This window comes from Micromesistius poutassou (genome assembly GCF_964030765.1).
Source record: "Micromesistius poutassou genome assembly, chromosome: 10".
Lineage (NCBI taxonomy): Eukaryota > Metazoa > Chordata > Actinopteri > Gadiformes > Gadidae > Micromesistius > Micromesistius poutassou.
The window spans coordinates 14,157,798-14,185,377 of NC_140280.1; the positions used below are offsets into that span (position 1 = coordinate 14,157,798).

The window sequence follows — 27,580 nt, forward strand, 5'->3', positions numbered from 1 at the left end:
AGCATTTTGCTAACAACCACCCTCTTCGAAAGCGTGACTGCATCGTTGTTCTTTGCTTTGTTGTAATTTTTTATATGACAGGCGCTGGATGAAGACCAATGCTTTTCAAGCATATTTGCTTAAAAACAGCAATTGTTCGAAAAAACTCCAACCCCCACAAATGCAAACAATGTACGGTCCCCGTTCCGCTGAACTGGCAAGTGAAAAGCCCACTGTTTCATTCTCCCACAAAGGCAACGGCAGTGATGGGAAGGACTGAATTAAGGGAATCTATTATTAAGGCGGATACAGCAGAGGAGAGAGAGAGAGAGAGTGAGAGCGAGAGAAAGAGAGAGAGAGAGCGAGAGCGAGAGAGAGAGCGAGAGAGAGACAGCAGGAACACTGTACTCATTAGGGAAGTCAGCACCAATATGAAATAACATAGAAATCCATAATGCTGTGGAGAAAGACTGTAGTTGTGGGAGTCTCAGCTCAGTGGAGAGGAAACAGCATTGAAGGTTGTCTGCCAAGGTCTCTGCTGAGAGAGGCCAGAGCTGTGATATTGGTGTGTGTTCGACATAAAAGGACTGGCCGCCTGTGGTGACTGTGCAAAAAATACAAAATAAACAGCATGTTTTTTTAATATGAAAAATAAACTTCTTTATAAATGTATGAGTTTAGATCATTCAAATATAACCAATGAAACTTTTCTATTTTATCCATTTATGCTGGTATTTTGCAATGTAATTTACTATAATTATCCTATTCCAGATCTTATATTTCATATCTTCTGTGTTGTTCCTGACCTAATAACAAAATTGTACATGACTTTGCAGAAATCCATTATAAATGTGTTTCCGACGAGTCAGACATTCTCAAAGGTCTTGTCTCAGAGTAATACATTACATCCATCTCGTCCAGTAACTTATGTAATAATCTTCACATCTCAGAACAATCTAAAGCTCAGTGATGAGTGAAATGTTGTTATATCATAGTCTTAATGGCTGCTGGATGGAGTCTTAAAGTAAAGAGAGGTAGAAAACCCGGATACAGATTTCACAAGAGGACTGAAGGCCGTTTTTACAGTAATGCTGGACTGGGCCAAGACCCTGCCAACCAGACAGGTTACACAACCGTGTCCAGAGCCCATGGCCAAGTCAAACAGGAGATGCAGTGTGCGTGTGTGTTTGTGTATCAGAGTGAAAGATAGAGAGAGAGAGAGAGAGAGAGAGAGAGAGAGAGAGAGAGAGAGAGAGAGAGAGAGAGAGAGAGAGAGAGAGAGAGAGAGAGAGAGAGAGATGATAAAGATAACATGAGAGCACATGGGGAACGCAGTGTCATACAGCGTTCTGCACCACGGCGTGGCTGCTGGTCACGTACGTATGACCAACAATCCTGCCAGTGTCTCTAAGGTCAGCCTGTACGTGGTACAAGTGCAGAAGTAAATACAACGCTTCCCCTAGCACCGTTAGTTCTGCTGCGTAAACTCTGCAAAGTGTCCACTGCCTGAGTGGCCAAAGAGTACAGATGTGTCCATTCTCTCAAATGAATCAGGGTGTAGTTGTTATGCTTGTGGCCTTTTACAGTCATTCTAGCATTCCAGTTAAACACAATGAGAAAGCCATTGATTGTGGACTGTTGCATAGAATGAGGTGATGGTCATCAACCACTTTAATGCACTTAATGAATCTCCAAAAAGCGAGTTTTTTGGAGATTCTATAAACTTCATTCAAGTTTTATGAAACAATAAGCCCCATGCTACATGAGAGAAGCTTAGTGAGCTGCAGTGGATGACAACCGACACTGGATTCAATCCTTCATCCCTATTGGTCCAAGTCAGAGCTGCTCCAACTGTTTGATTATCATCGAATTTTAACTTTGACCAAAAACCTGTTTGTTCTCCTCATCAAGCAGAACAATAATCTCCCCGACAACAGCCAGTGTTCATAACCTCTTTGTCTGCATTCAGCCTTTCCTTTTTTTTCTCTCTTTTTCTCAAGCAAAGTTATGAGAGGAGTGTTGTTGCCATGGGTTACGTCTCCATGCGCCCGGCTACGCCATCACCCGCCTTTATCCCTCTTCCTGTGGGGTAGAAAGCCGCTTTAGAACGCAACCTTCAAGGGACAGTGTGTGTGTATGAATGTGTGTGCGCGTGTGTGTATGTGTGTTTGTGTGTATGAATGTGTGTGTGTGTGTGCATACACGCGTGGGTGTGTACATGCGTGTGTGTGTGTGTGTGTGTGTGTGTGTGTGCACTCATGCGTGTGTGTTTGTGTGTGTGTGTGTGTGTGTGTGTGTGTGTGTGCACGCTGCTAAAGGGTCCTCAGCTAGGACTATAAACTGGCATTGACCGGATTTGGAAGCGGGCCAGTGTATCACACCGCTGAGCTTCATGCCACAATGTTCCAGAAAGGTCTGCGGCCAGTTCCTCCGGACTCCCTCGACTCCATGGGGGCGCTCACAATGTTGAACCACTAGAATCATCCGCTGTGGCTTAAACATGGTGCAATCACATCCACTCAGACAGTCTGAGGAGATATCACCACTGGGGATGGTTGAGAGATGAATAGAGATGAATGAATCCTCTTCGTTGTTTGAAGAGGACATTTATTAATTGATTGCACATACTCCACCCAAAAGTCCAATACTTCATTCTCTCTTCACTCTGCACGCACCCAGCACTGGGAGTGCCTCTCATAATGTGTTGGAGCTCAGCTGTGTTGTATTTAGATATACATGGTATATAATATTGATTGATTTTTATTTGTATGCCACAGATGCTTTTGGAAATCTGATGATGTTAAATGACCTTGCTCACTGTCTTCTGTGTGAGTGTTCATTGATTGAAGCCTTTTTAGCATGCAAGTGGCCATGGTGCCTCCTGGCTTACCTTAAACAGCTACCCTATCTAAATCTGATCTCTCCCCTGTAACTGCAGTGGAGAGTAAATGGTAAATGGACTGCATTTATATAGCACAGTTTTTGTAACCAGTGGCCACCCAAAGCGCTTTATAATATTGCCTGACATTCACGCATTCATACACACATTCACACACCGATGGCGGCGTCAGCCATGCAAGGCGACAGCCAGCTCGTCGGGAGCAGTTAGGGTTAAGTGCCTTGCTCAGAGACAGCTCAACACTAAGCTAGGAGGAGCCGGGGATCGAACCAGCAACCTTTCGGTTACCAGCCAACTCGCTCTACCCCCTGAGCTAATGCTGCCCCTTAATGCCGCAGAGTAAACTATCCATTGTGATAATACACAGGTGACCCTGCTACCAGAGGTGGTCATGCCAGAATAGGAAACAAGACTGACGGTTAACACATCCATCCAATCAAACAACTGATCAAATGACCAACCAAACAAGTGACCAACCAACCAAATAACCAACCAAGACAACCAGACAGCTATTTGGTGCAACAACCAAAGTTGTTCTTTGGACAACCTCATATTATCCCACTACCTTCTCAACTACTATCATTGGTTTGACTCAAGACTGAAGAATAATGGATTGGAGTGAGAGAAACTGAGGAGTCAGTATAAACACTGGGCTATGTTGGCACACGAAAGAGGATCATTTTAAAATCCAAAACCTCTCCCCTTCTCTACCAAAAATACCGTAACTGCAGTGTGTTGTGTCAGATCCGAATGACCGCATAACCTTTTTTCAAAATATGTTTTGTGTCTGGGATTTCTAGCCTTTTTTATAAAATGAGGGATGAGACTCATCCAATGGAAGTCAGATGGAATTTTTTGGGCCGTCTTCCGTGAAGCATCTGCGTTAAACTGGAGGTAGGGACGGGACATAGCTTTTTCAAAATGTGGGGGGGGGGGGGGGGGGGGGGTGTTGTGGTGTCTAGGGTAGAGCCAATGGCTAGTATGGCTATTGATTTATTTGTTTGTTTTTTTGGTGGGAGGCAAAATAACTGAATTATTATTTCATCATAATAATAATAGTTTATCATGGTATTGAAGCAAATTTGCGAGCAAATCTTTCGCTTTGTCAGAACTTTAATGAGTTCTCGCCTCATCCTGAAAGCATGGGGCAGAGAAAAAACACACTTATAAAAGTTGTTCTTTTACATTCAGAAGGAATTAAGAGATCACATTAAATAAATTGGGTGTTTATTGTATTTATTGTATCAGGAAAATATCAATGTCTTTGTCTTAGTTGCCCTATTTTCTGGGCTCCAGAAAGGACAGCAATTTTGTTCTCTCACTATTCTGTTCTGTCCCTAGCCGTCATCCCAGCTCTGATTTATAGTCTCTTTGTTAGTGTATGTTACTGTTTTTATGTGACCTATATTGCACCTTGTGAAGTGCTATGGACGTACCAGCCCTCCTGCCAGCGATGCAGCACCTAGTGGCACTCATCATTCTTCTCTGCCTTGTTGCCCCTTAAACAGACATGACATTTACTGTATTTCGGGGAAACCGATGAAAAAGAGAACTGAGGATTTAACAGCAACCATGTAACCGGTTGCAACCAGTACGTACGAACGTAGAGCCTTGTTGAAACAGGAGGTTATCTCAAAAAGGACATTTTAAACACAACATAAAAACATTGCACATACATAGCAATTGACTCCTTCTGTGCGAGCAGTAGACCCGAGTCAATGTGTGTGGAAGGGGAATGAAGGATGACCAGTAGCCACCATGAGGCCCTCGCTGGTCCATTGCAGTAGATTGCACCAGGGTAGACAAGACAGCTGCCAAGAGTGTGTGCGTTGATCTTTACACCATTTTGTCTATGGTGTGACATGGCAATGTTTGTATATACAATTCAATTGGGTATACTTTTCTCGTTCGCTACTTTCCACATCCGATAGAATAAGTCTTACTGGCGAATGTTGAATGTCGATTGAAGAGCCTCTGTTCGTGAATAAAAGTGGTGAAGGAGTTGCTTGGTTTCTCTGAATGTACACTCAATGTAGTCGACTTCTCAATGCAACAGCAGTGGCACACGGACTGGACACACGATGTGTCTGGTAAGCGGCAGCTGTTTAACTCTCTAGAACCGAAGGCTGACTATAGATAATAAACTGAGCTTAAAGGGGGAAACCTCACTAGAACTAACGCATTAAGGAGTGAGAATACGTTTCAATGTAAAGTACATTTTCCTTGTAGTTTTGTGATGTCTTTGTTTTGATAAGGTCACGGCCTACTAGGCCTTGACCTGCCTCACATCTGTGGTTTGAGGTCAAGATATGCTGTAGGCCATCGCATGGAATGCTATAGCAAGACTTTTGGATGCATTTGATGGCTCTATCAGAGGTGTATCGAGATTGATTGGAGGGCTAGATTCACACAAATTTCAAAGATACAATGATTTAAACAAACAAATTCATTATTTTGATAAACTAGCCTACAGCTGAACGGGTCCAAGTATGGAGGCATGGAAACAGATAGAAACATCAAACACATCCTGTCCATATCTCAACCATGCAAACACCACCATCTCTCAAAGTCTACTGTGTGTCAGCTGTTCGAATCCATGTCAGATAGCTGTGGTGTAGGATTATGGCTATTTCATTCCTAATAGAATAACAGTCTTAACCTTTATTGATTATACTCTTTATCTGTGGGGAAGGGGATGGGCCGTGCATCTAGCAGTCCTACTTCACAACTGGTTTGGAAGTCCCAGTCGTTATGCTTATACTTGATAGGACAGAGTCTCACCTGATCATAAATGCTTATCAGGAGGCAATTGATCATCGCCAATTGCCTCAAATAATTCGAGACAAGGGGACGATAACGTCCCGTGTAAACGTACCTGTACGAGCTTCCACCGGTCACTTCCTCCTTTATTTGTCTGTTTAGGGCATCAACTGCTGCCCTGCCTCGGCCCTCTGTTGTGGGCCCTCCTTCAACTTTCATGACTACCTTCTTCTCCCCCTGGGTATTATAATTCACCCGTTTTTTTCTGTAACTTTGGAAAATGTCTTTCTCTTGCACCTGGTCAGCAATGGCGCTTTTCTCCGCGCCACCGTCGACCTCGGCGAGCAAGTGTTTGGACTGGTGTCTGGACCGGTCTAAGACCCGATCATCGCCGACGGAGATGGAGCGGGGGGGTTTGGAAATCCAAGGGTGGTCACCTCTTTTGGGGATGGGCCACGGCTTGAAATCCTTTTGATACTGTGTCTCGGTGTTAAAGGGTATCTCCGGGCCGTGGTATTCATTTTTGGGTTTACAGCTAGGCTCGGGGCGAACTCTCCAGTTGCCCTTATAGTCCTGGCGCATCACGGAGCTACTGACCCGCTCCTCCGAGGCGCTCCTCCGCGGTAAGCCAGCCGCGAAGCCCTGCTCTGCCCGGGTGGGTTGCGCATCTATGGTCACACGGGGGTAATGCGCCTGTTTTTGATGGAGCGAAGGCTGCAGCTGGATGTGCTGCATTTCGGAGACATCAGCATACTTGGTGAAGACCAAAGGCACCGCAATGTCAGCCTTGTCCAGCTGGTTCCAAAGACGGGACATGCAGCACGCCCTGGTGATGCAGGGCCACGCCATGATCACGGATTTTCGATTCCCTCGATCCAAAACAATTCAATTTGTTACGATTCCCCCCTATGGTCGAAGGGCCCTTGTATCCTGATAAGTGATGTGCAAGAAAAAAATCGTTGGTTTTGCGTGGAAATGATTTCCAATGTGTTCAAATTAAACAACTTAAGACATCCATCGTGCACATCAAAATCGCCTCGCATTTAACACTAATTAGCTTATTTTTCGGTCGTTGTCTTCTCCGCTTGTCTCCTCCTCGGGTCTGGTCCTGTAGCTGCTACACACAGCGAGAATAGAGAAGCCCCGCCCGCCAGCTCAGCATCCACCCTAGATGCTCAGAACGGCACCGGAGGAAAACAACCTGACTCGTTACGCACTCTGCGTATCGTGTGGGAGGGACGCTTTGTAGCTCATCGCATCAATTAGGCTTTGATATGCACATAGCCTTTATCTTACACCACGTTAAGATAGGCAATTCGGTAGTTATAATAATAATAATAATAATAATACGTGTGTTATAATAATAATAATAATAATAATAATAATAATAATAATAATTCGAATTATTATCATTAGAATTATTGTATAGTCAATCACAATTATTGCTGCATGAAATTATCTCTCTCTTTGGTACACTGGTCAGTTTCCAAACATCCAAAAGCAAACACCAACAGTACAATAGAAAGACAGAGAGATATCGATTAGCTTATAGATAACATATCTAAATATCCAACACTGAAATGTTGCACTATTGAGATTTAACAACCCAACCAAGAAGAGCCATGGGTCAAAGGTTGCATGTGGGAGATATGGAGTAATAAACACTTGGGAGACGATGGTGAAGAGTGTGTGGGGGGGAACCGGAGACGACTTTGGACCCAAAGCTTCACTCGGTCTCCGGTGGCCATCGAGGAACATCGCCTGTGTTCTGGGTCTTTCCGTGAGAAATGAAGATAGAATTCGCCCCGAGAAATGTTCCCCTGGACAGGAGGCTGCAGACGGCGGCCGTGCTGCAGTGGGTCTTCTCCTTCTTGGGACTCGGTGAGTTCACGTCAGAGGGGGCGTCATGGGGTCATGCCAGGTAAACGCAGGTGTAGTTTTTTTTAAACCCAAGTTGTAGCTCGTAAAGAGTGTGTGACAGAGATGCGCCAGCATTTGATGATGACAAGACAGTGACAGTTTTTACGCTGTTCATCTGTCCATACATGTGTTGCAGGGCACCCTGACATCAGCAGGCCAATAATAATGTAGTTTACTAGGCCCCTAATACTGTAGTACTGTTAAGCCGTTACTATGACTTGGAAGAAATGGGTGAATGCTTAATGAAATTGTGATTATCGTCAAGATTTGTTGCTTGGAAAACAGCCTTGCTGGAATTGCATTAAAAGTCATGAGTCATAGTGACTGAGACATAGAATTCAACAATAGTGTAGAGTACATAATCTGATCTGCGTTATCTGAGTCAATCAGTCAAACAACTGGCATTTGGCCAGAAGTGTCACGTAGATGCACTGAAAAACCCAAACACAAAGTTACAATGTTTCAAATCATATGAACTGACATAAGCTTACAATACAAACACAAACTTTATTTATATAGCGCCTTTCGTGCAAAGTTGCAATACAAGGTGCTTAGTTGTATATATATATATATATATATATATATATATATATATATATATATATATATATATATATATATATCAATGTACATGCACACGAGGTAAACAAGTTCACCTCGGTGACCCATGAGTGGCCCCTGACTAGTCTGCATCGCTGCCCTTGATGCAGTGCAGTGGTCACCGTGGACAACACGTCACATAGCTCATTCATCATGCATAGGGCGTCTTCCATGTACCACTCTATTTACTGCATTCTTGCAATTCATACCCACTGCAATATAGAGGGGGTGCTTTTCTTTGCACATACACACTTACACAAGTGTGATGGCTTGGCAACGACACAAACTGACCCTCACTGACACTATTGCTATCACAACTGGATCATATCTAAACGATAGTGCTACACACTGACCCTGGACCTTCGCTTCTCTCTCCCCAGCACCGACCTGCATCGTGCTGTTCTTGTACCTGGTGTTCACACGCTTCTGGCTGGTGAGCGTGCTGTACGCCATCTGGTGGTTCTACGACTATGACACGCCGTCAAAGGGCGGACGCCGATTTAAGTGGATATGCGACCTCCGACTTTGGGAATACATGACGGACTACTTCCCTATAAAGGTGTGGCATTATGTGTGTGTGTGTGTGGGGGGGGGGGGGGGGTAGCTGTGTGTGTAGGTGTGGGTGGGTGAATGTGATTGTGATTGTGTGTGTGTGTGTGTGTGTGTGTGTGTGTGTGTGTGTGTGTGTGTGTAGGTGTGGGTGAGTGAATGTGATTGTGTGTAAGTGTGTTTGTTGTGTGTGTGTGTGTGTGTGTGTGTGTGTGTGTGTGTGTGTTCGGGGGGGTAGGTGTGGGAGGGTGAATGTAATTGTGTGTGTTTGTGTGTATGTGTGTGTGTATGTGTATATGTGTGTGTGTGTGTGTGTGTGTGTGTGTGTGTGTGTGTGTGTGTGTGTGTGTGAAATGCTTATCATGCTGCTTGTCCGATTTATTTTTATTATATATATAGAGAGATATAAGTATATGCATATATGTATATATCCTATAAGCCAACATTTTGCTTGTAGGATTATCATACTAATGTTTACAAAAATAAATTTGTGTGTTGTTATCTTAACTCCGAGGTGACAACAAACAATATAAAAATGGAATAACTAATACTAAAGTACGAATACTAATACTAAAACGAATACAATGAATTGCATAATGTTTTTACGAAAAGTGGAGGGTGGGTTACTATTTCAGTTTTTCTCTTCGTCCTCTTGCTGATGGTTTAGTGTCCACCAGAGGTCACTGCAACCCATTGATTTACAGTGTACAGTGTACAGACATAAATACATCGCCGTTATCTCGAATGTCTTTGCCATCATTTGCGCTTAACCAATTCAAACTTTAGTAGGCCTAACACATCTATCTATTAAAGCGTTTGTGAAATCACTACCATAGTGTTCACTGGAATAATTGTTCATAGGCCTACTGAATGGCTCTGAAGCTGATTTTGACAGTGGATCAAAGTGTGCGATGAAGCTCAAGTTCAAATATATGAACCTTTAAGAGTTTACTTACTTACACCGACACACAAATATGTCAAGCATCAAGTAATACCTTGATAGTTCCTACAGAGTGTTTGAATGTAACAGGGACTCCATTGTCGAGGTCAATCCACTTTGGGGCTGCATCTTACCCTTGAGCAAGACTTACACTTTGAACCGTGCTGATAAGACAGACAACATCAACAACAGAATCCACTTGTTCAGAAAGGATGACATTGATTTCACTCCACACCATCACACTGTATTTTTAAAAACATGCCTCCTTAGTTCAGTTAAAACTTATTACTTTGTTGGTTATAAGTGCTCAATTTACAGGTACTGGCTTTGAATGACTCGTGTATCTGGCTTAAAGATTAAAACAATGCAATGGCTCAATCTAAGTCAATGCACAGGGCGCAGGTCTTTGGTTTGGTTGGAAATATTCAAAGCCAGTACAACACACAGCAGTTGCTATGTTTATTCTATGTCCTTAAGAACAAATGTCATACACAGAAAAAAAGTTACATAGTTCTCATGTGAGCTCAGATAACGGTTGTGTACTTTCCTTGCTAAGCCAATCTACTTAAGTGCTTTAAAAAAAAAAAAAAGAAACCCTCAAAAATTCCACGTATTTTCCCGACCTCGCGTTCGGCGCTCATCCTCTGACGCCATCATCTGACTGTATGCCTCGTTAAGATTAAAATGGGCTCAATGTTAGGCCGGTGCAGTCACACACTGTCCCCTCCTCGCCCGCCTCCACGGAGCACCACCGTCTCTAATCTCCGCTGCGGTGACTTGGAGACAGACCGCCGCCACCAGCTGATCTCTGACGTCCTATCCATGCGGACACCCATTTCACTGTCCAGAAGCACGCTCCGGGGAATCCTAACCAACCACACGTGTTTACTGGTGTTAACGGGGAGGAAGGGATGGGTATTATGGGATGCTAACCTCCAATGTCTGCCGTCTACCTGTAGGCCTCCCTGAGCAAAATGCCCGAACCCCCCAGCTGACTCTAGCCTCATTCATGGCATGTATCGAAAATGTATCACCGTAAGTGACTTTGGAACAATATCCAAAGTAATGACAAAATGAGTAAAGAGTAACATAATAGTACTAATAGTAGCCTACATAGTATTCACTGCCATCTCCCCAATACATTCCTGGATTGGATCCTAAAAGTGAAAACAGACACAAATAGGTTTCTTGCGGATGGAATGGATTACCTCCACCTTTCCCCACCTCCCCTCTCCCCACGTGCAGAGCGGATCTCCCCTCTGGATAACAACAGCACGGCTCCCAGGCTTGTAGTAAGTGTGGATGTGTTAAAAACACAGCGCCCGGTGGCCTTGGAACACTTATCTCAGCCGCTGATACAGACGCACGGCGAGCGGATGTTGTTTTGGACGTGGAGGGCTCGCACATAAGACACGCAAACAAGCTACCGCGCATGACAGACGAGCCCCCTGGCTATACTGTTGACGTGACCTCTGGTACCCTGATATCTGCTGAGTGGAGTTTGGTGTGGTCGGTCCCTACCAGGGCAGAACACTGTATAGATTACCTAATCTCAATGCACAGCCGTGATTCTGACTCCACCTGTGAATATGTGTCTGTCATATCTAATAGTCTCTTGGGCAATTTGTTATCACAGCAAAAAAACTATTATCATCGGGAAGGTCCTTTATCATCACAGTCTGAAAAAACATAAACATGTTTACATTTCTGATAGATTTATAGTTCAAAGGTGTTATAGAACTGGCGTTATAGTTATAGTTATAGTTTAACAATAATACTATTCAGCTCATGATGATAATTAAATGAATTATGTTGATACAAGTACTAAACATATTGTTTTTTTTAATTATTTTGTTGTAACATGGAATATATGTCACCAACGCATGTAACTGAAGGGCGATAGATCAGGACCTTGCATACAGTACAAAGGTACAATATCTATATATAGTGTAAACACGGTAAACTGACATTCTATAAGTTTATTTGTGTGTGTGTGTGTATGTGTGTGTGCTTGTGTGTGATTGTGTGTGTGTGTGTGTGTGTGATTGTGTGTGTGTGTGTGTGTCTGATCCATGTAATCAAAGTAAATATGTCAAAGGAACGATATGCTTGTGCCAGACATGTCCCATGCCAAATCCCAAACTTGATGGGACATATAGAGCCTGTCTTGTATGACAAAGTATTGTTAACATTAATAATGAATTGCTAATACATTGTACATTGGTAGGAGATTTTCCTCATCCAATGTTTAGCTTAAGAAACTGGTTTTAGGCAGGAACGGGTGAATGATTTATCAAAATGTCTGGGTTAGGTCAGAAACCAACACACACTCGCTGTTAGGTTTAACATTGACCTTCATTGATTGTCTACTGCCATGTAGAAATACATTAGAATCATTGAAGTTGTTACTCTGGTCTCTCTGGTCATCTCCAGCTGGTCAAGACCGCAGACCTGGACCCCAGCAACAACTACGTCTTGGGCTTCCATCCGCACGGAGTGCTGGTGGCTGGGGCCTTCAGTAACTTCTGCACCCATTCTACGGGCTTCAGGCGTCTCTTCCCAGGCCTGGACAGCTACCTGCTGATGCTGCCGCTGTGGTTCAGAGCTCCGTTCTTCAGAGACTACATCATGTCTGCAGGTCAGTGTCGGCACTTTTAAAGGACCCTAATTTGCCACCCCGACCCCAAGCCCTTTGAAAATGTATCCACTGGGGGCATCACAAGTGGGAGCGTTAACCCAGACATGATAGATGGATTCATACTCCAGCCTACCATGGACCGGGTGGAGTTCATCTATCAATCATACATCTGATTGGACACCGATATAAATTGGGGGAAGCAATCAAGTACATCCAGAGGTGTAACAAAAAAATCTGAATCGACATGCTACATGCTTACGGCTCACATACAGTGGTTGTGCATTTCAGGTCTGATCCCGTCAGACAAAGTGAGTGCGAGCTACATGCTGCAGAGGAAAGGGGGCGGTAACGCTGTTGTGATCGCAGTGGGCGGAGCTCCAGAAGCCCTGGATGCTCACCCTGGCACCTACAACATCCTCCTGGCCGATAAGAAGGGCTTCATCAAACTGGCCATGGAGCACGGGTATGTGTGTGTTTGTGTGTGATGTTTTTGTTTGTTTGCTTGCTTCTTTTTTTGTGATGTTTTTTTTGCTATAAAGAAATATGTTCTCAATATGTTGTTATTGTACTTTATGTTGTTAAGGACCCCCTTGAAAACGAGATGGGGTCATCTCAAGGGGTTATTCCTAATAAAGACATTTGAACAAGAGCAGAGCAGGGAGATGTATGCAGAAACACACAACATGGGAACATCTCTTGCGATGCATGTCTTTAAAGAGAGAGCTACTGTGTCAGAAACATTGCACCAGTTGATGTATGTTTGGCATGTTTGCATCTCACATGGTGCATTCTGTAAAAGCACGCCGTCAACCAAGGATCATTAGTAATTTCATAACATGAAGGGCCCCAGAACTCGGCAACATGGATTCAAGAAAACAAATGGCTTACACCCTTTCTTTTAGCGCTCATCTGGTACCAATATTCTCCTTTGGAGAGAATGAGGTGTTTGATCAAGTGGGGAATCAAAGAGGCACCTGGCTCCGCGCAATCCAGGAGAGGCTGCAGGCAGTGATGGGCATCTCCTTGCCCCTCTTTCACGCGCGTGGTGTATTCCAGTACTCCTTTGGCCTGATGCCTTACAGAAAACCAATAAACACAGTCGGTAAGTCACGTTTACCATCAAACTATCTATAATTGCATATTTTAGGAATATGGCACTGTCAAAGGTGTTGATGTTTGTACTGAATGTCATTAACACATTTCTGTCCCATTCGGAATAGAGCTTTCTGGCACTACAATACCCAGAATTCCCTCAAAAGCTTTTTATCTTTTATGAATTCAGCCTGCTAGTAAAACTGCTAGTAAAACCTGAAACTACAAAGTGAAGCACAATGATGCAATGACCCAGACAGACTGAGGTTGAGGTTTAGACATTTGAGTTCTAGGTGGTTGGGTTACTTATACGTAAAAAAAAAGTAAAAAAAAAATATATATATATGCAAATGCTTCTCACTGCCTTCTCTCCTCCAGCCGATCTCAGACACCCGGTTTTGGTTCTCACTTACAATTTAGTTTCATAATACTGAAGAAGTAGAACATTTCCTACAGAAGAAGACCAAAACTTGAATGGCTGGTCACTTATAGCTGTTCTAAACATATCCATCTTGGCCAGGTCCTAATATGGCTGTATATCAATTCTACCTTAGTTGACATGCAAGTGGAGCATAGGGCTATTTGTTTAAGGCACTGTTGGTTCTTCCATAATAAGGTCTCTTTCTTGGGAAACCGATATTGATGCTGCTTCTGTCCGTGCCTTTTGCTCCAATTTGCTCATCTTTTTGCTCAGAAATAGCCTGCAGCCCTTATGGCAAGATTTTGAAAAGATATGAGCCCTGGTCGTGTTATGTTTTCCATGTTATTGACATTGAAGACTATTTTGCACTATTATTTAATTTATTTATTTAAATATTACTTATTTTATTTAATTTGACCTAATTTCATCCTTTTATACGTAATGCACCGTGGGTCAGAGACAAACGGAATTAAGATTCCTCTATTTGTCTTGTACATTTGTTGGAATTGACAATAAAGCTGACTTTTACTTATTTGACTTGAAGGCTATAGCTGGGTTGGATTTTGCTTCATAGGCGGTTTTCCCATAGCAACAGAGGTTTATAAAATCTACACCCACCAAACTACCATCAAGATTTACCAACCAATTGTTGATTTTGGAACACATTCTAAATTTAGCATCATTAGTTAGGCCAAAAAATTACAACAGAGAGGGGAGTGAGTGGGAGGGAGAGAGGGAGAGATGTTTGAACTCATTTTTATCTGGCCTTTAACCACTCTGCTGCAATATCTATGCAATAGCCCAGGCACACAGCATCCTCCGCCAAGGTTCAGTAGAGGAAAGGCCAATATAAAGGCCATCACCTTTGATTCCTTCTTTTTTTTTATAAAATCAACAATATTCATGTCACCCAGACACCAGTCAGACAGTACATATTGCAATTTTAATGTCCTTGCTTTCCCCCGGGCAGTGGGCCGACCAATCAGGGTGGAGAAGAACGAGAAGCCCAGTGTGGAGCAGCTTGATGCCCTCCACCAGCACTACATGGATGAGCTGAGCAACCTGTTTGACAAGCACAAGACCGACTACGGCGTGGAAAAGGACACCTACCTCAACTTTGTCTGAGTCACAATCAGAGAGGCCTAACTGTAGAGGCGTGGATGGCTCACGCACCCATACGGGTGAAGGCTTTGAGAAAGAGGTCTTTTACCTCAAGTTAGGTAGGCTATGGTTCATGGCATGGGATGAATTGTGATGGCCGGACAAGTTTGATAGCTGATTATTGTAACCTGCCCCGTGCCTTGACACAAGATTCACTGTTGCAAACATTGTTGGTGGTTAGTTTATTTGGGATTATGCTGTCCATGAGCACATTTGAACTACTTTACATATTAAACTAATTATACTAATTAGTCAAATTAGTATAATATTATACTAAAAGGATAGTGCAAAAGGTGGCAGGTCGTGAGTTGAACATTTACAAACAAGGAAGACGTGTTAAACTCAAAACCTAAACCATGGTTTTTAATTTCATTGCCAACCCAATTCTGATTGCATGTACATGGTAAAATAAGCATTTTAATATTCAGGCTGTGGAATCTGTGATTAAAAATAGACGTTATAAACGTTATTGAATACAAGGTTGATATGATATGCATTAAAACAAATTCTAATTATTGTAATTATTGTAAGTAATATTCAATTACATAGGAAATATATGTCATTTATTTCCAAGTGAAGGCTGTATACCCGATATCCAAAATACTGTTCAATCAAAGTTTTTATTCCCATTATATTTCATGTCACTATGTCATCATTCATCTCAACTGTATATGTATGCCATGATTTGTAATGTATTAAATGTTTCAAAATATCAGTTTTAAATTATTTAAACATTGAGCTTTCTTTGAACATATGTTTCTCTTTCTCTTTTCATTTGAACAGCTAAATCTAATGGCAGATGATACATTTTATTACGGAATATTTGTTGATGACCTTTGCCAGCCTTTTTTATTAGGCAAGTGACACAATCTTTTTAGGCAGGGTACCACCAATACACTTTCAACACAGCCTGGCTGAGAGTCCCAGACAGGGGGGTGAAGACAGAGAAAGATGGGATGGAGGGATGGAGGGATGTAGGGACAGAGAACGAGAGGGAGGTTGAGACAGAGAGAAGCAGGGCTAGGTGAAAGTTTAGACAGAGCAGACAAAGAAAGAGAGAGCGTGTCAGGGAGGTAAAGTTAGAGAGAGAGACAGAAAGTGTGAGAGATAGAGAGCGAGAGAGAGAGAAAGAGGGAGAAGTACAGACAGAGAGAGAGGGGATGAGAGAGACACAGAGAGCGAGAAGGAGAGAGAGAGACACACACACACACACACACACACACAGAAATACAGTATATCCCTGGGAAAGTCCAGGATTTGGTCATATATATAAAAAAGTATAAATGAATGATGAAATAAGTCATTATCAATAATAACCAACCGCCATTATAACGATTTTTTTCTTGACACCCCAAGTGTTTTACATAGCGAGTGTCTGTATGGTTGTGAGTGTGGGGGGGCGGAGGGGGGCATCAGGCATCACGTAGGTGGAGGACCCAGCTGGGAGATGCATGGCAGCCGGTCAGTGCCAAAACACACACTGGCTAGACTATCACAGTGGAGGCGAGGATCGATGCAGTCCAAATAGAGGCAGGCAGCCATGTGGGAATAAGGCCAGGACACCAGGGTTAGTACCCCTACTCTTGCGACAAGAAATAGGCAACGGAAAGCAGGCATATAGTGATAATGATAGTGCGGATAGTGATATAAAAATGTGTCTGTAATCGTCATATTGACGTCAAAGTATAAACCACAAGCCATGGTTTGTGGTGGTGGTGTGGTGATAGCCAAATCAGAATTTAACATTTGTGCATGCTGCCAGGTAGGACACTACCTTGGTTATGTTAAGGGTCACTGTGGCCTCATTAATGTTCCCATTCATTCACAGACCTTGATATCGTGTGTGAATACCATTGGGTGGATGAGACACACTAATTCACGCATCAAAGATGTTCACATTGCCTGATCATGTATCAAGAAAATTAAAATTCACATGTGCTCATTGAAACACCAATGCACCACATGCACAGCCATGCACCTACACACTCACACACGTGTGTCAGACAGATAGACACACACACACACACACACACACACACACACACATACACACACACACACACACACACACACACACACACACACACACGCAAGCATGCATGCAAGCACGCACACAGGATCCAGCAATGGATTTTATTGATGTATTTTTGAAGGCAAAGGTCAAAGTATGTTTTCAAGACGTCCTACTGTATATCTTATCTTTAAACATAAGTAGTCTTCATTTTATTATGTAATGGGGATTTACACTTACAAGTGGGGATTTACACTTATAAGGTCTCCAATGTTGGCCTATTCATTAGCTGATAATATGACATATTTTACAATATCTAATGAAATAGATTGATAGAAATGTTATATTTGACAAAGCCTTTGGAACTTTTCATTATCTTACTAACCTATGGTATTTGAAGGAGCTATTCATATCGGTGATAGTTTGAATCAATATAAAAGTTAATTTTACAGTAGGCCTAGAGAATCATAAAAGAAGGCAAAAACATAAATAATTTAATAGGTTAATATAAATGTAATAATTTATTAGGTAGGTAATAGATTAATATTAGGCTACATAAAATATAGGCCTACCCCTACATTGGTGTGTTTAATATTTCAATTTGGACCAACACGTTTAGTCGCTATCAACCAACTCAATGGAAATAAATGCAAATGACGGTCACCATCTCCGACGATACAACATTGCATCCAAGTAGGCTGCTCCAAAGTAGGCTAGGCCTATCAAAGAAAAAAAATCATAACAATACGGCCAAAGAGCGGTTAGATAACAATCGATCGACACACACCCATCTGACAGTGCTCTCGATAAATAGGCTACATCTGCACCCACCCACCCGCTACAGTGGTGGACCTTCTTCGAAACATTCACCCGATCGATTCCTGCACTTGGCGGGCACCCAACTACTTCTTTCTGCGGGCAGATCACATACTGGCGATTGATTCGCTCACCCCTTGCTCCTCCCCTACTCAGATTAAATGCCTGTCTAGTGCGCCCATGCATTGCAGTCTGAAGAAGCCTGTCATGACAGGGGAGCTGTAGATCGGGCCACACGTTGACAGCAGATAACAATCCAGTGTTTGGTCATCGATTCATTCATCTCCAGACATGAAGACGCTTCTTGCTGCCTATTCGGGTGTCCTCAAAGGTGAGACTCGGCGGTGATTTAGTCATGCGGTTGTGTGATGCTGCACCACTCATGTTAAATGTTTTATGATTTATTGTTATGGATGCACGTATTGAGTCGAGTTGCTTTCTTTTCTTTGCTCACTCTTCTTTTTGGAAATGAAAAGTAAGCAAACGTGTACATTTCTTGGCCGAATATTTTTTTGTTAGAAGATTAATTTAATGTAATTTAATCGTATGGATGATGTTGTTGGTTTTGACTGTATTCAGTTAGGATAGTTGTCTACTTAAAATGTTGAAAAGTTGAAAAGTAGATGTAGGTAGTGGATTTACCTTTCATTATGTTTTTAATTCAATGTGAGGATGAGGGTGATTATTATTTTTGGAAGATTCTACTGTAAATGTTTTCAGAGTGATCATGGGAAATCCTGGGACATTGTTGAATTCTGTCAGTTTACTAAACATTTATTGATGAGTGAATCGACCTGGTCTAAACAGCCCTATTGCTTAGACTTTGTAAGCGTGTTTGTGTATGGGTTGTGATTATTGACGTGGACACAGTGAACCTCTGATAAGTGAGTGGAGGTGGACTAAAGTTCTTGCACTCAATGGCAGTACTGCTGGATAGCAGCTTGAAAAGAAAGACGTACTGTATTTGATTCATTTTTGCCCACCTCTGTAGAAGTCCTAAAGTTCCTCCTATAATCTGAGATGGTACACTGCAGAAATTTGACGACTCAAATTAGTGGAATTGGGTCTGGCTCATGTGTGGAAGTTTAAGAGATGGCAGTAATATTTACACTATACAAAAAAACACAGATTTGACAGTTTTTGTCAAACTTCTGCTGTAAGCCTGTAAGTCTGTCCTCTAAGAATGTACCAAACTGCCAAAGGTAAACGTGGTCATTGCATCCCTCTGACTCTCCCGCCCTCCCAGCCACTCACTGACAGCGATCCAAGCATTGATGGCCCTGTGAGGACTTAAACCCTCTAGCCTTCAGCCATCATGTTGTTCGGATTATTTACAAATGGGATCAGGTCTCTTAGGCCATCTTTATTGGCTTTTCTGTGCTGTGAGCTTCTCTGGCTCTCGTGAATCTAATGTGGGACTCCTCCCTCACATGCTCCACATGCTCCCCGTATCAGGACAGAGTCACTGACTCAAGAAGGGGAAGACAGTTTCTCCCTTGGTCCCATGCTGTTTATGGGGCAGCAGTTGGATGGTTATGGTGAGTTTGTATAGTGGTGCTGCAGGATTGTGGTTTCATGTCTGTGGTGGACGTGACGTAGGTGTTTGCCACAGTGTTGTGTGTGTTTGTGTGTGTGTCATCATCAACCCCCCCCCCCGCCCCACCTTGTTGATTAGGCTGTAGTCTCATGCAATCACACTGTGAAGAATGAAAGTTGCTGAGAAAGAAGCAAGCCTGTGTGTTGTTTTGTGTGGTCATTGTCGGTCCTAGCTTTAATCCATTACTGTGTCTTAGTGACTTGGCTTTTTAAGAGTATATATATATATAATCGATTTTGTATTTGTTTTTTTTTCTTCTTCAAATGTTTTCACAAAGGCGTGATTTTCATGTTTTTATAATCTCTATCTGATTCATTATTCCTTATTTCTCTACCTTTCTGTGTGTTTGTTTGTGTGTATGTGTGTGTGTGTGTGTGTGTGTGTGTGTGTGTGTGTCTCTAGGCACTGGATCCAGTGTTCTCTCGGTTCTGCAGGATCTGCCCTCTCCTCCCTGGCCGTGCAAATCCAAGATGGAGAAGCATCTCCAGTGCATCTCTGTGCTGCAGTGGGTCATCTCCTTCATGGCCCTGGGTGAGTGAGTTTACCTGTGTGTCTCCAGTGTTGGTGCAAGGGCCCTTGAGGAATCTGTAGCTGCGTTGAATGCTGTGTTGTTAGGTTCCTAATAACAAGGTCAATGCAGTAAGCTACATGCATAATCATGCCGTAATTTGTGCTTTTCTCACCCCCCGCCCCCTCTACGTGTAGTTATGCTCAGCACACAAAAATCCTAATCATAATGGCTTAATCATAATAGTCAACAAATTATGATGATAATGAATAGTTACATATGGTGTATATATACTGTATATTATATGCCATGAATCAGTTTATATTAATCAAACCAGACTAAAATGGTGCCTGGTGGTAAAAAAAGTATATATTTACATTTCTTATTGGATTATACAAATGTTCAATTAAATCCTAATTTTGCCTGAGGGAAGGAATCCTCTAAAATAGCACCTGACAGTATGCAAATTCACCATTCAGCACGTCATACTAAAAACAGACGATCACATTACTTTCCCTCATAGGGGGCTGATGGCTCTGCCCCCTACAGGGTATGCATCCTCACATGATAGTATTTCGAGACCAGTTTCTTAGACGAGTCCTTCTGTCTTCAGGTGCTTCGGCCACAGTGCTCTTGGTCTACATGTTCTGCACGGACTGCTGGCTCATCGCTGCCATGTACACCGCCTGGCTCATCTTTGACTGGAACACCCCGAAGCAAGGTAAAACCCCTTGGATGTCTCGACAGATGACGATGATCTCTCAACCCACTGGCATGGATACGTTGTCGGCCTGCCATCAGACCACGCTGTTCACGCCTTGCGCATGTGACAGTAAACATATGACATCACTGTTCATGCAGCTTTTTGTCCAAAACCTTTTGTCCAAAAGTTTTTTTGGTTTAAAATGTCATGTAGGAAGTCGTCTATCCATCTGTTATCTTTTTAGAAAACTGGTTCATTACAGTTCATTCATAACAGTTAATTTGAAGACATAATACATCTGTATGACCCAATATTTTCTTTCATACAAATGGAAGTATATGGTTATGCTTTCTAAAATGACTTGCGGTATTAAAGGTAGTATGTGGGTCTATTAAGTTATTGTAAGAAATTATTTATTTCAGCGCATATACAGGCCATGTGACCTCAACAAAAATGTAATCATATTATTTTAGTAGGATTCTGTATGGTTCAGAATATGAACTTGCAAATGTGTCTATTGTGTGCTATATTTTACTATTTGTGTCACTTTAATAATATTTTTATAAGACTTAATACGACAGTGGACTTTCCAACATAAACAAAGTCATTAACTTTATTCATCTGTTCAGGTGGCAGGAGGTCTTCCTGGGTCAGAAACTGGACTGTGTGGACCTATTTCAGAGACTACTTTCCAGTCAGGGTAAGTTGAGATATGCACCCAATCAAAGTAAAATAGGTTTTAAGTGTATTGATGTAGCACACCTTTAATCGATGATTCCAAACATTTATTTTTTCGGTGCAATTAAATCCAATATATACCTACCCCAATGATGCAACAAAATGAAACTCGTTGCAAGAGAGAGACTACTCAAATATGCCAAAATACCATCCTGAACAGGACCCATAGGTAAATCGTGGAAACGTTCCCCATAGACCTGTTCTAACGATATCTAAGGTCTGTTGGTTTTTATGATGGAAGATGCATCAATTGTGCGTGGCGCCCAGGCGTGACATGAATGGCTCATCAGCTAATCAAGGGCTGGATCATTTATCAGCTGCAGGTTCCATGTGGCCCCTGGCTCCTAGTTGATTAGGGCCGCTTGACGTTGATGGGGAGTTCTAGACTTTGTCCTGCCTGATAGGCGAGAAGAGCAGTGCTGAGCTGGTGTTTTGTCCTCTTTGCCTGTTCTCTGTACCTTGGGTTGGGGTAGAAGATAAAATCGACCTGTGCACAGAAGCATTATCACAGTCTCACGGACATCGTGTCTATTTTGAATTGGGCTCAAATCCAAAATGTTGTTTATTTAAAATAATAGGCACAAGTCAAGGTTGCGAGGGCATTTCAGGTGATTTGTAAATCTCAGTCAATTCTTAGTCAAACAAAAGCTTGACTCAACCTGAGGGCAATAACTATAGCCAACGCCAACAAGTAGAATCATGAATAAAAATACAACAAATGCCATACAACAAATGCCAAACAAAGGGAATAGGTGGAATAGGTATGATTTTGTTCTTCATCAGACACATGTTGGACACTACATTCCCTCCCCTTTCCACACAGTATTAAAATAAAAGACAGTGGACACATTGATGGATCTTTATGTGCTCTGTTGCCCAATGGATGACAACGTGAGATGTGCTCCCTGGGGGAACCTTGAACCTTGCTCACCACAGTGTCCTGCACTTTAATCATTGGTGTCACTTGGCTGCGTTTAAACTTGGAGTACGTTGATTAAATCATTTTCTTAACTCGTGCTAGGGCTTCTTTATCAACTAGTGCTGTTGTTGAAAGGTTATGTTAATATCCCTATCTGGTGTTGTATGCATTTTGTAGTGTTTAAATAATGTCCCTAGGGTTCAAAGCGATTTGCAATTGAAATGTTTAGAATAATAGTATTTGACTGGGAAAATACTCATTTGAATCAATGAATTTATGCTGAAATTAATATATTAGTGATAGTCCCTGCTGCACAACCCTTGTTATGCTGTCCGTGTCCTGTTCTTCTTTCCCTGGCCATGGCATATGTTGCTGTCCAGTGTAGTTTTCTATTTGCCAAGTCCCCCCTCTGTCGCCTCTGTGAAGATCTGGGATGTAATCTCATCAGCTAATGGTGGTTATGTAACTAAATTGTTTGCCTACTACTCGTTAACGAATCCTACACTACACAAGAGCTAGCTGTGTGTACTAGCTATGTTCCTAATGGTAGTGTTTAACTTAGCTTGGTTGTCTGTTGTTACAATATACAGTACAAGATGTTTGGACCTCCTGGCTCTCGCAAAGCTTTTTCATCATTTGTAAATTGAAAGGAAGGTTGAACATACAGCATTGTTTAGACTACTTTGTCAGGGCCAAACATCCAAAGAACGTTCCAGATTACTGAATCGTTGTCCACAATAACCAATAGTCCCTAAAATGTTGCAAACCCTACAGGGAAATTATTTAAACTGATTGTGTGTCTCCCCCCCCCCTCCCCTCCTTGTCTTTTTCAGCTGATCAAGACCCACGACCTGTTGCCCAACCGGAACTACATTTTTGGATACCACCCCCATGGCATCTTTTGTTTTGGTGCTTTCTGCAACTTTGGGACCGAGGCCACAAGCTTCTCCAAGAAATTCCCAGGGATCAAGCCGTCCCTGGCAACGCTTGCTGGCAACTTCCGTTTCCCAGTCCTTCGTGATTACCTAATGTCTGGAGGTACATCAGATACTTAAAACTTCTGATAAATTGACTGCAGCTGCATTACAACGGTTGAGCTTTGGCCTGTTGCACAGCAATATGGCTTTTGTTTATCTAAGCTTGCTACACTTTTTTTTCCAGTTTGTTTTGGCTGCAATATTTCTATATTTTACTGTATGATCAATTGAGTTTAGTTATGTTGAGGCACAAATTCATCGTGGTTGTTTAACGAAAGAACAGCTACATTTTGAAGTTATATTCTTACTAGATCATATCCAACACTATGCCAAAGGTGGTTTCTTGAACTTGTGTGCTACATGGTTGGAGTTTTTCACAATAAGAGACCATTAGGACTAACATACACAGGCCTGTATTTAATTTGCTGCGTCAAGTTGAGACTAGACGTAATAAAGGGACAATATATATATAATCAGATGAAGCGGGGAGCTGGAGTTTTATCACTGCCAGACACAATAAGGGACCAAAGTATTAGGTCAGGAGAGTGAAGTTAGGGAGTTGTGGGATTTATGGCAGGTTAATTGTGCACAGTAAGGAATTACAATCTCAATTGTTTTTCCCCCACTTTAGGCATCTGCCCAGTGAACAGGAACTCGATAGACTACCTGCTGACGTGTAACGGCACAGGGAATGCTGTGGTGATCGTAGTCGGTGGAGCAGCCGAGTCTCTGGAGTGTGCCCCAGGAAAAAACTCTGTCACCTTGAGCAGACGCAAGGGCTTCGTCCGATTAGCTCTCGAAAAAGGGTATGTCTGGCAAAAGCATGCACTCATAATCTCAAAATTGAATGGAGAGCCAAGAACATTAAAAAGTTATATGTTTTTTTTTTATATCAACAATACCAGTGATGCACTGAATGCTAAATGCCTAGGATTGTATAAAATAAATATCTCATTATGAAAACCATTTTCAAGCTTACATCAGTTGCATGTGCATGTTCCCATCAATTATTAAAGAGCTTAAAGAACTAAATCCCATGAACACAACTATAAGTCTATTAGTTAACATAATATGTGAACATTCAGTGCAAGCCAGTGGGCAGCTTCTACATAATGAGTCCGGCTCCTATTTCAGGTTATGTACTCTCTTGTAGTGCCTTTTCCAAAGAGGCTTTAGATTTGGGAATGTTCATTCATAGGATTACAGTCAGCATAAGAAAAAGAAGCCAATACATAGTGGATTTGGGTCACTTAAGTTTAGTTATCCAAAACCAGTATTAATCCAACAAGTATGAAAATAATTTATAATTCTACAGGTACTTAACGTCATACATATATATTATTTTGTATGTCCTTAAAAAAGGGTACCCTTTATAACACAATATTATGAATATTACTATATTATGGATATGTGTTCCTTGAAAATGTATCTAATATATAAAGTTAAAAATCCATTTACACTAGTTACAATATTGAGAATTACTTGAATATATAAAAAGTTATAAAGTCTTTATTTATTGTACGATTTTATTTGTATGAATCAAAGTCATCTATAAAAAAAACTGTTACTCTATCCAAGCATAGCAAAGAGCTTTGTTGAGTAATCTCCTGTGGTCTTTCTGTCTCAGGTCGGACCTGGTTCCTGTGTACTCGTTTGGGGAGAATGATGCTTACCAGCAGATTATCTTTGAGGAAGGTTCCTGGTGGAGACTGGTGCAGAGGAGGCTGCAGAAGATCGTGGGCTTTGCCCCCTGTCTATTCCATGGGTGCAGCTTCTTCTCGGCTGACACCTGGGGCATTGTGCCTTACTGCAAACCCATCACCACCGTCGGTGAGTTTAAAGTGTTAAAGCTTGAAGGTTAACCCTTGACTGCTTTCTAATGGAAGAGCACTGCCTCATAAGTCTTTGTGCTTCAAATAAAATATATTATTATTATTATTATTATTATTATTATTTTATTATTAATATTATTATTATTATTATTATTAATACGTAATACTGGTACTGCTATTCTACACCATGCTTATATACATACAAAAAATGATCCATGTTTAATTGGATGAAAAACTGTCCACCAAAATGGTCAAATGTGCTTTTAAATGTGCGCTCATTCTGTATTTAAAAGGCCATTATTATAAGTTACCAGCACACCATTTAAGGCAGTCAGCAGAAGATCCACAATGTCAATATGTACTCTGTCCGACCTCAAGGGCACATTAATGTTTAACTCATACTAATGCACATTTTCTCTTTACTTTTGATTAATTCTCTGTTTACACACTTTCACTCTTTGTTTTCACCAGTCGGGGAGCCCATTACAGTGCCAAAAGTCGAGCAGCCGACCCCAGATGTAGTGGATCAGTACCACGCGATGTACATCAAGTCCCTTCAGAGCCTTTTTGACAAGTACAAGACGCGCTTCGGTCTCAAAGAAAGCGATGTCCTTGAAATCCTGTGAGAAGGGTTGGTGGTCACCCCGGGGCTCCTAACGTCAGATACAACCGTCCCGTTTGCCCCCACCAGACACTCATGTGCCTTGATTGATTCTCTCCGGACCGCAAACTCAAACACACACAATTACGTTTGTAAATGGACACTCGTTCTTGACCTGGACCAGTGCAAGGGTAGTTTGTCCCTAAGAAATGTGCAGGTAGAATGAATTGGGTGATCCTGAAAATGATATTCTGTGTGTGCGCTGTTTTTACCTGATAAGATGACCAATTCCGATGATGCACTGCCATTAATGGTCCATCATCATTACAATGTCTTTTCTTAAGGCGGTTTATACTGGTCCTGGCGGGCTCAATAATCGATAAGACCGCAAAAAGCTATCATATTCAAAACATTCATGAAGTGCCATGTTGTTTGTTTGTATGACTCACTGATGCATTCATATAATTCTCTACTTGAGATCCAATTTCTATGCAAACACAATGCAAAAAGAGTCACCCGTCTTATTATTGGGCAGACAGACCCAAACTCTAATTGAGCCAAAGATCCGATGGTGTTCCTACTTAATGCACAGATAAAGGTGAATGTAGAAACCAAGTGAATTCATGTTGCGAATGTGCCAAACATTTTTGATGTTTTGATTATTTGCCAGAAAGTATTAATTGTAATCTGTGAAGAGGTAGACATGGATTTCTATTGCTTTTTCTTCAAATAATAACACTTGTGCACTTTTTTGTCTGTCTGTTTTTGTTTGTTTGTCATGTTCTAAAAATGCCTTTCATACAAGACCTTCCCTAATACAGTTCTTTATCCCATCCCGTTCTTGTCCTTTGAGGCACTGACTGGTGTGTAAAGACACGGCACTCAATGTTCCTATACTTTCAGGTCTTTAAGCTTGATTCAAACCTCAGTTAATAAAGAAAGTGGAATTATTGATGTAACAATTTCAGGGTATTGTTTTTCGAATGGTTTATGCAGTTGGTCGTTTTTGAATAACTTTTATTGTTGGAATTGAAGCGTCTCTTATTATTTGTTTGGAGGGGAAAATTAGCATGTATGTGGGAAGGACAGGATCAGCAAGCAATGCTAAAAGTATAATCGGAAAAGTTTTTCTTTGACCATTTGTTTCCTGCTAAAGAGCAATGGACACAAGTGTCTAATACATGTGCAACATAATCTCAAGCAATAAAACTTGAAAGGCCTTTCTGTATGGTTGCTAATCTGTCTGATAATATTTAAATTAAACTTTTTTATGTTTTCAAAAGTGTGTTGTCTTTGATTAACGGTTGTCATTTAGTGAAGGACTAACGAACAACGATGGGATGATGTTCTTTATTTTTAAGGAAGCCTATAAACAGAAGATGACGCACAAATGTCTTCATAAAATGGTGTTGGTATACTAAAAGACTACTGCATTAAAATATACCACTCACAGAATGTCTTCCTCCATAAACAAAATATAATGCACCTAAACCGTAGGCATGGGCGATTCGCGAACGATTCGGTCAGAACGAACAAATCCTGAAGGTGAACGACGAGAAATGATTCCCAAAACAAGAGAACTGATTCTTTTTTTTAACAGAACAAAAAAAATGGTCATGTAAATAAAAGATAAGAACGAACAGAGCTTTGTCACCCTTCGACCTTATATTGATTGAGTCTAAAACGAGAGTACTACAGCAGGTAGCAATCCTGTTGCCATGGGTAAACAAATGATAAGCGACAGGCGTCGTAGGCTAATGCTACAGAAATTAGCTGTTTTCCAAGCAGCGTGACTGCATGAAACCTTCTGGTGTTTTATGCCCCCTCGTTTCCACCGAGCGGTGTGGTTCGGTTCGGTGCGGCTTGGTGGACTAGTGAAGGTGCGGTTTGGCACAGCTTTTGGCACGAATCAAGCGAAA

The 27,580-nt window shown here is 41.8% G+C and overlaps 3 protein-coding genes across 3 annotated transcripts in view; 2 read left to right on the forward strand and 1 right to left on the reverse strand.

Moving 5' to 3' along the window:
* map6a (microtubule-associated protein 6a) overlaps window positions 1-6,487 on the reverse strand; it is a gene marked incomplete at its 5' end in the record, with an annotated part of 14,033 nt that extends 7,546 nt beyond the window's left edge. Inside the window, one exon of the mRNA XM_084474490.1 lies at window positions 5,754-6,487. Coding sequence (XP_084330616.1) covers window positions 5,754-6,487 — 734 coding nt within the window. The remainder of the gene's footprint in view (window positions 1-5,753) is intronic.
* Window positions 6,488-8,583: 2,096 nt separating this feature from the next.
* Window positions 8,584-15,659, forward strand: mogat2 (monoacylglycerol O-acyltransferase 2). Its single transcript, XM_084473814.1, has 5 exons — window positions 8,584-8,717; window positions 12,081-12,285; window positions 12,574-12,748; window positions 13,188-13,387; window positions 14,769-15,659. The coding sequence occupies exons 1-5, from the start codon at window positions 8,694-8,696 to the stop codon at window positions 14,921-14,923; spliced, it is 759 nt and encodes a 252-aa protein (XP_084329940.1). The 5' UTR covers window positions 8,584-8,693; the 3' UTR covers window positions 14,924-15,659.
* A 2,162-nt stretch (window positions 15,660-17,821) lies between these two features.
* Window positions 17,822-26,943, forward strand: dgat2 (diacylglycerol O-acyltransferase 2). Its single transcript, XM_084474398.1, has 8 exons — window positions 17,822-18,117; window positions 19,786-19,914; window positions 20,505-20,612; window positions 21,224-21,294; window positions 23,085-23,289; window positions 23,860-24,034; window positions 24,856-25,058; window positions 25,532-26,943. The coding sequence occupies exons 1-8, from the start codon at window positions 18,078-18,080 to the stop codon at window positions 25,684-25,686; spliced, it is 1,086 nt and encodes a 361-aa protein (XP_084330524.1). The 5' UTR covers window positions 17,822-18,077; the 3' UTR covers window positions 25,687-26,943.
* The last annotated feature ends 637 nt before the right edge of the window (window positions 26,944-27,580 follow it).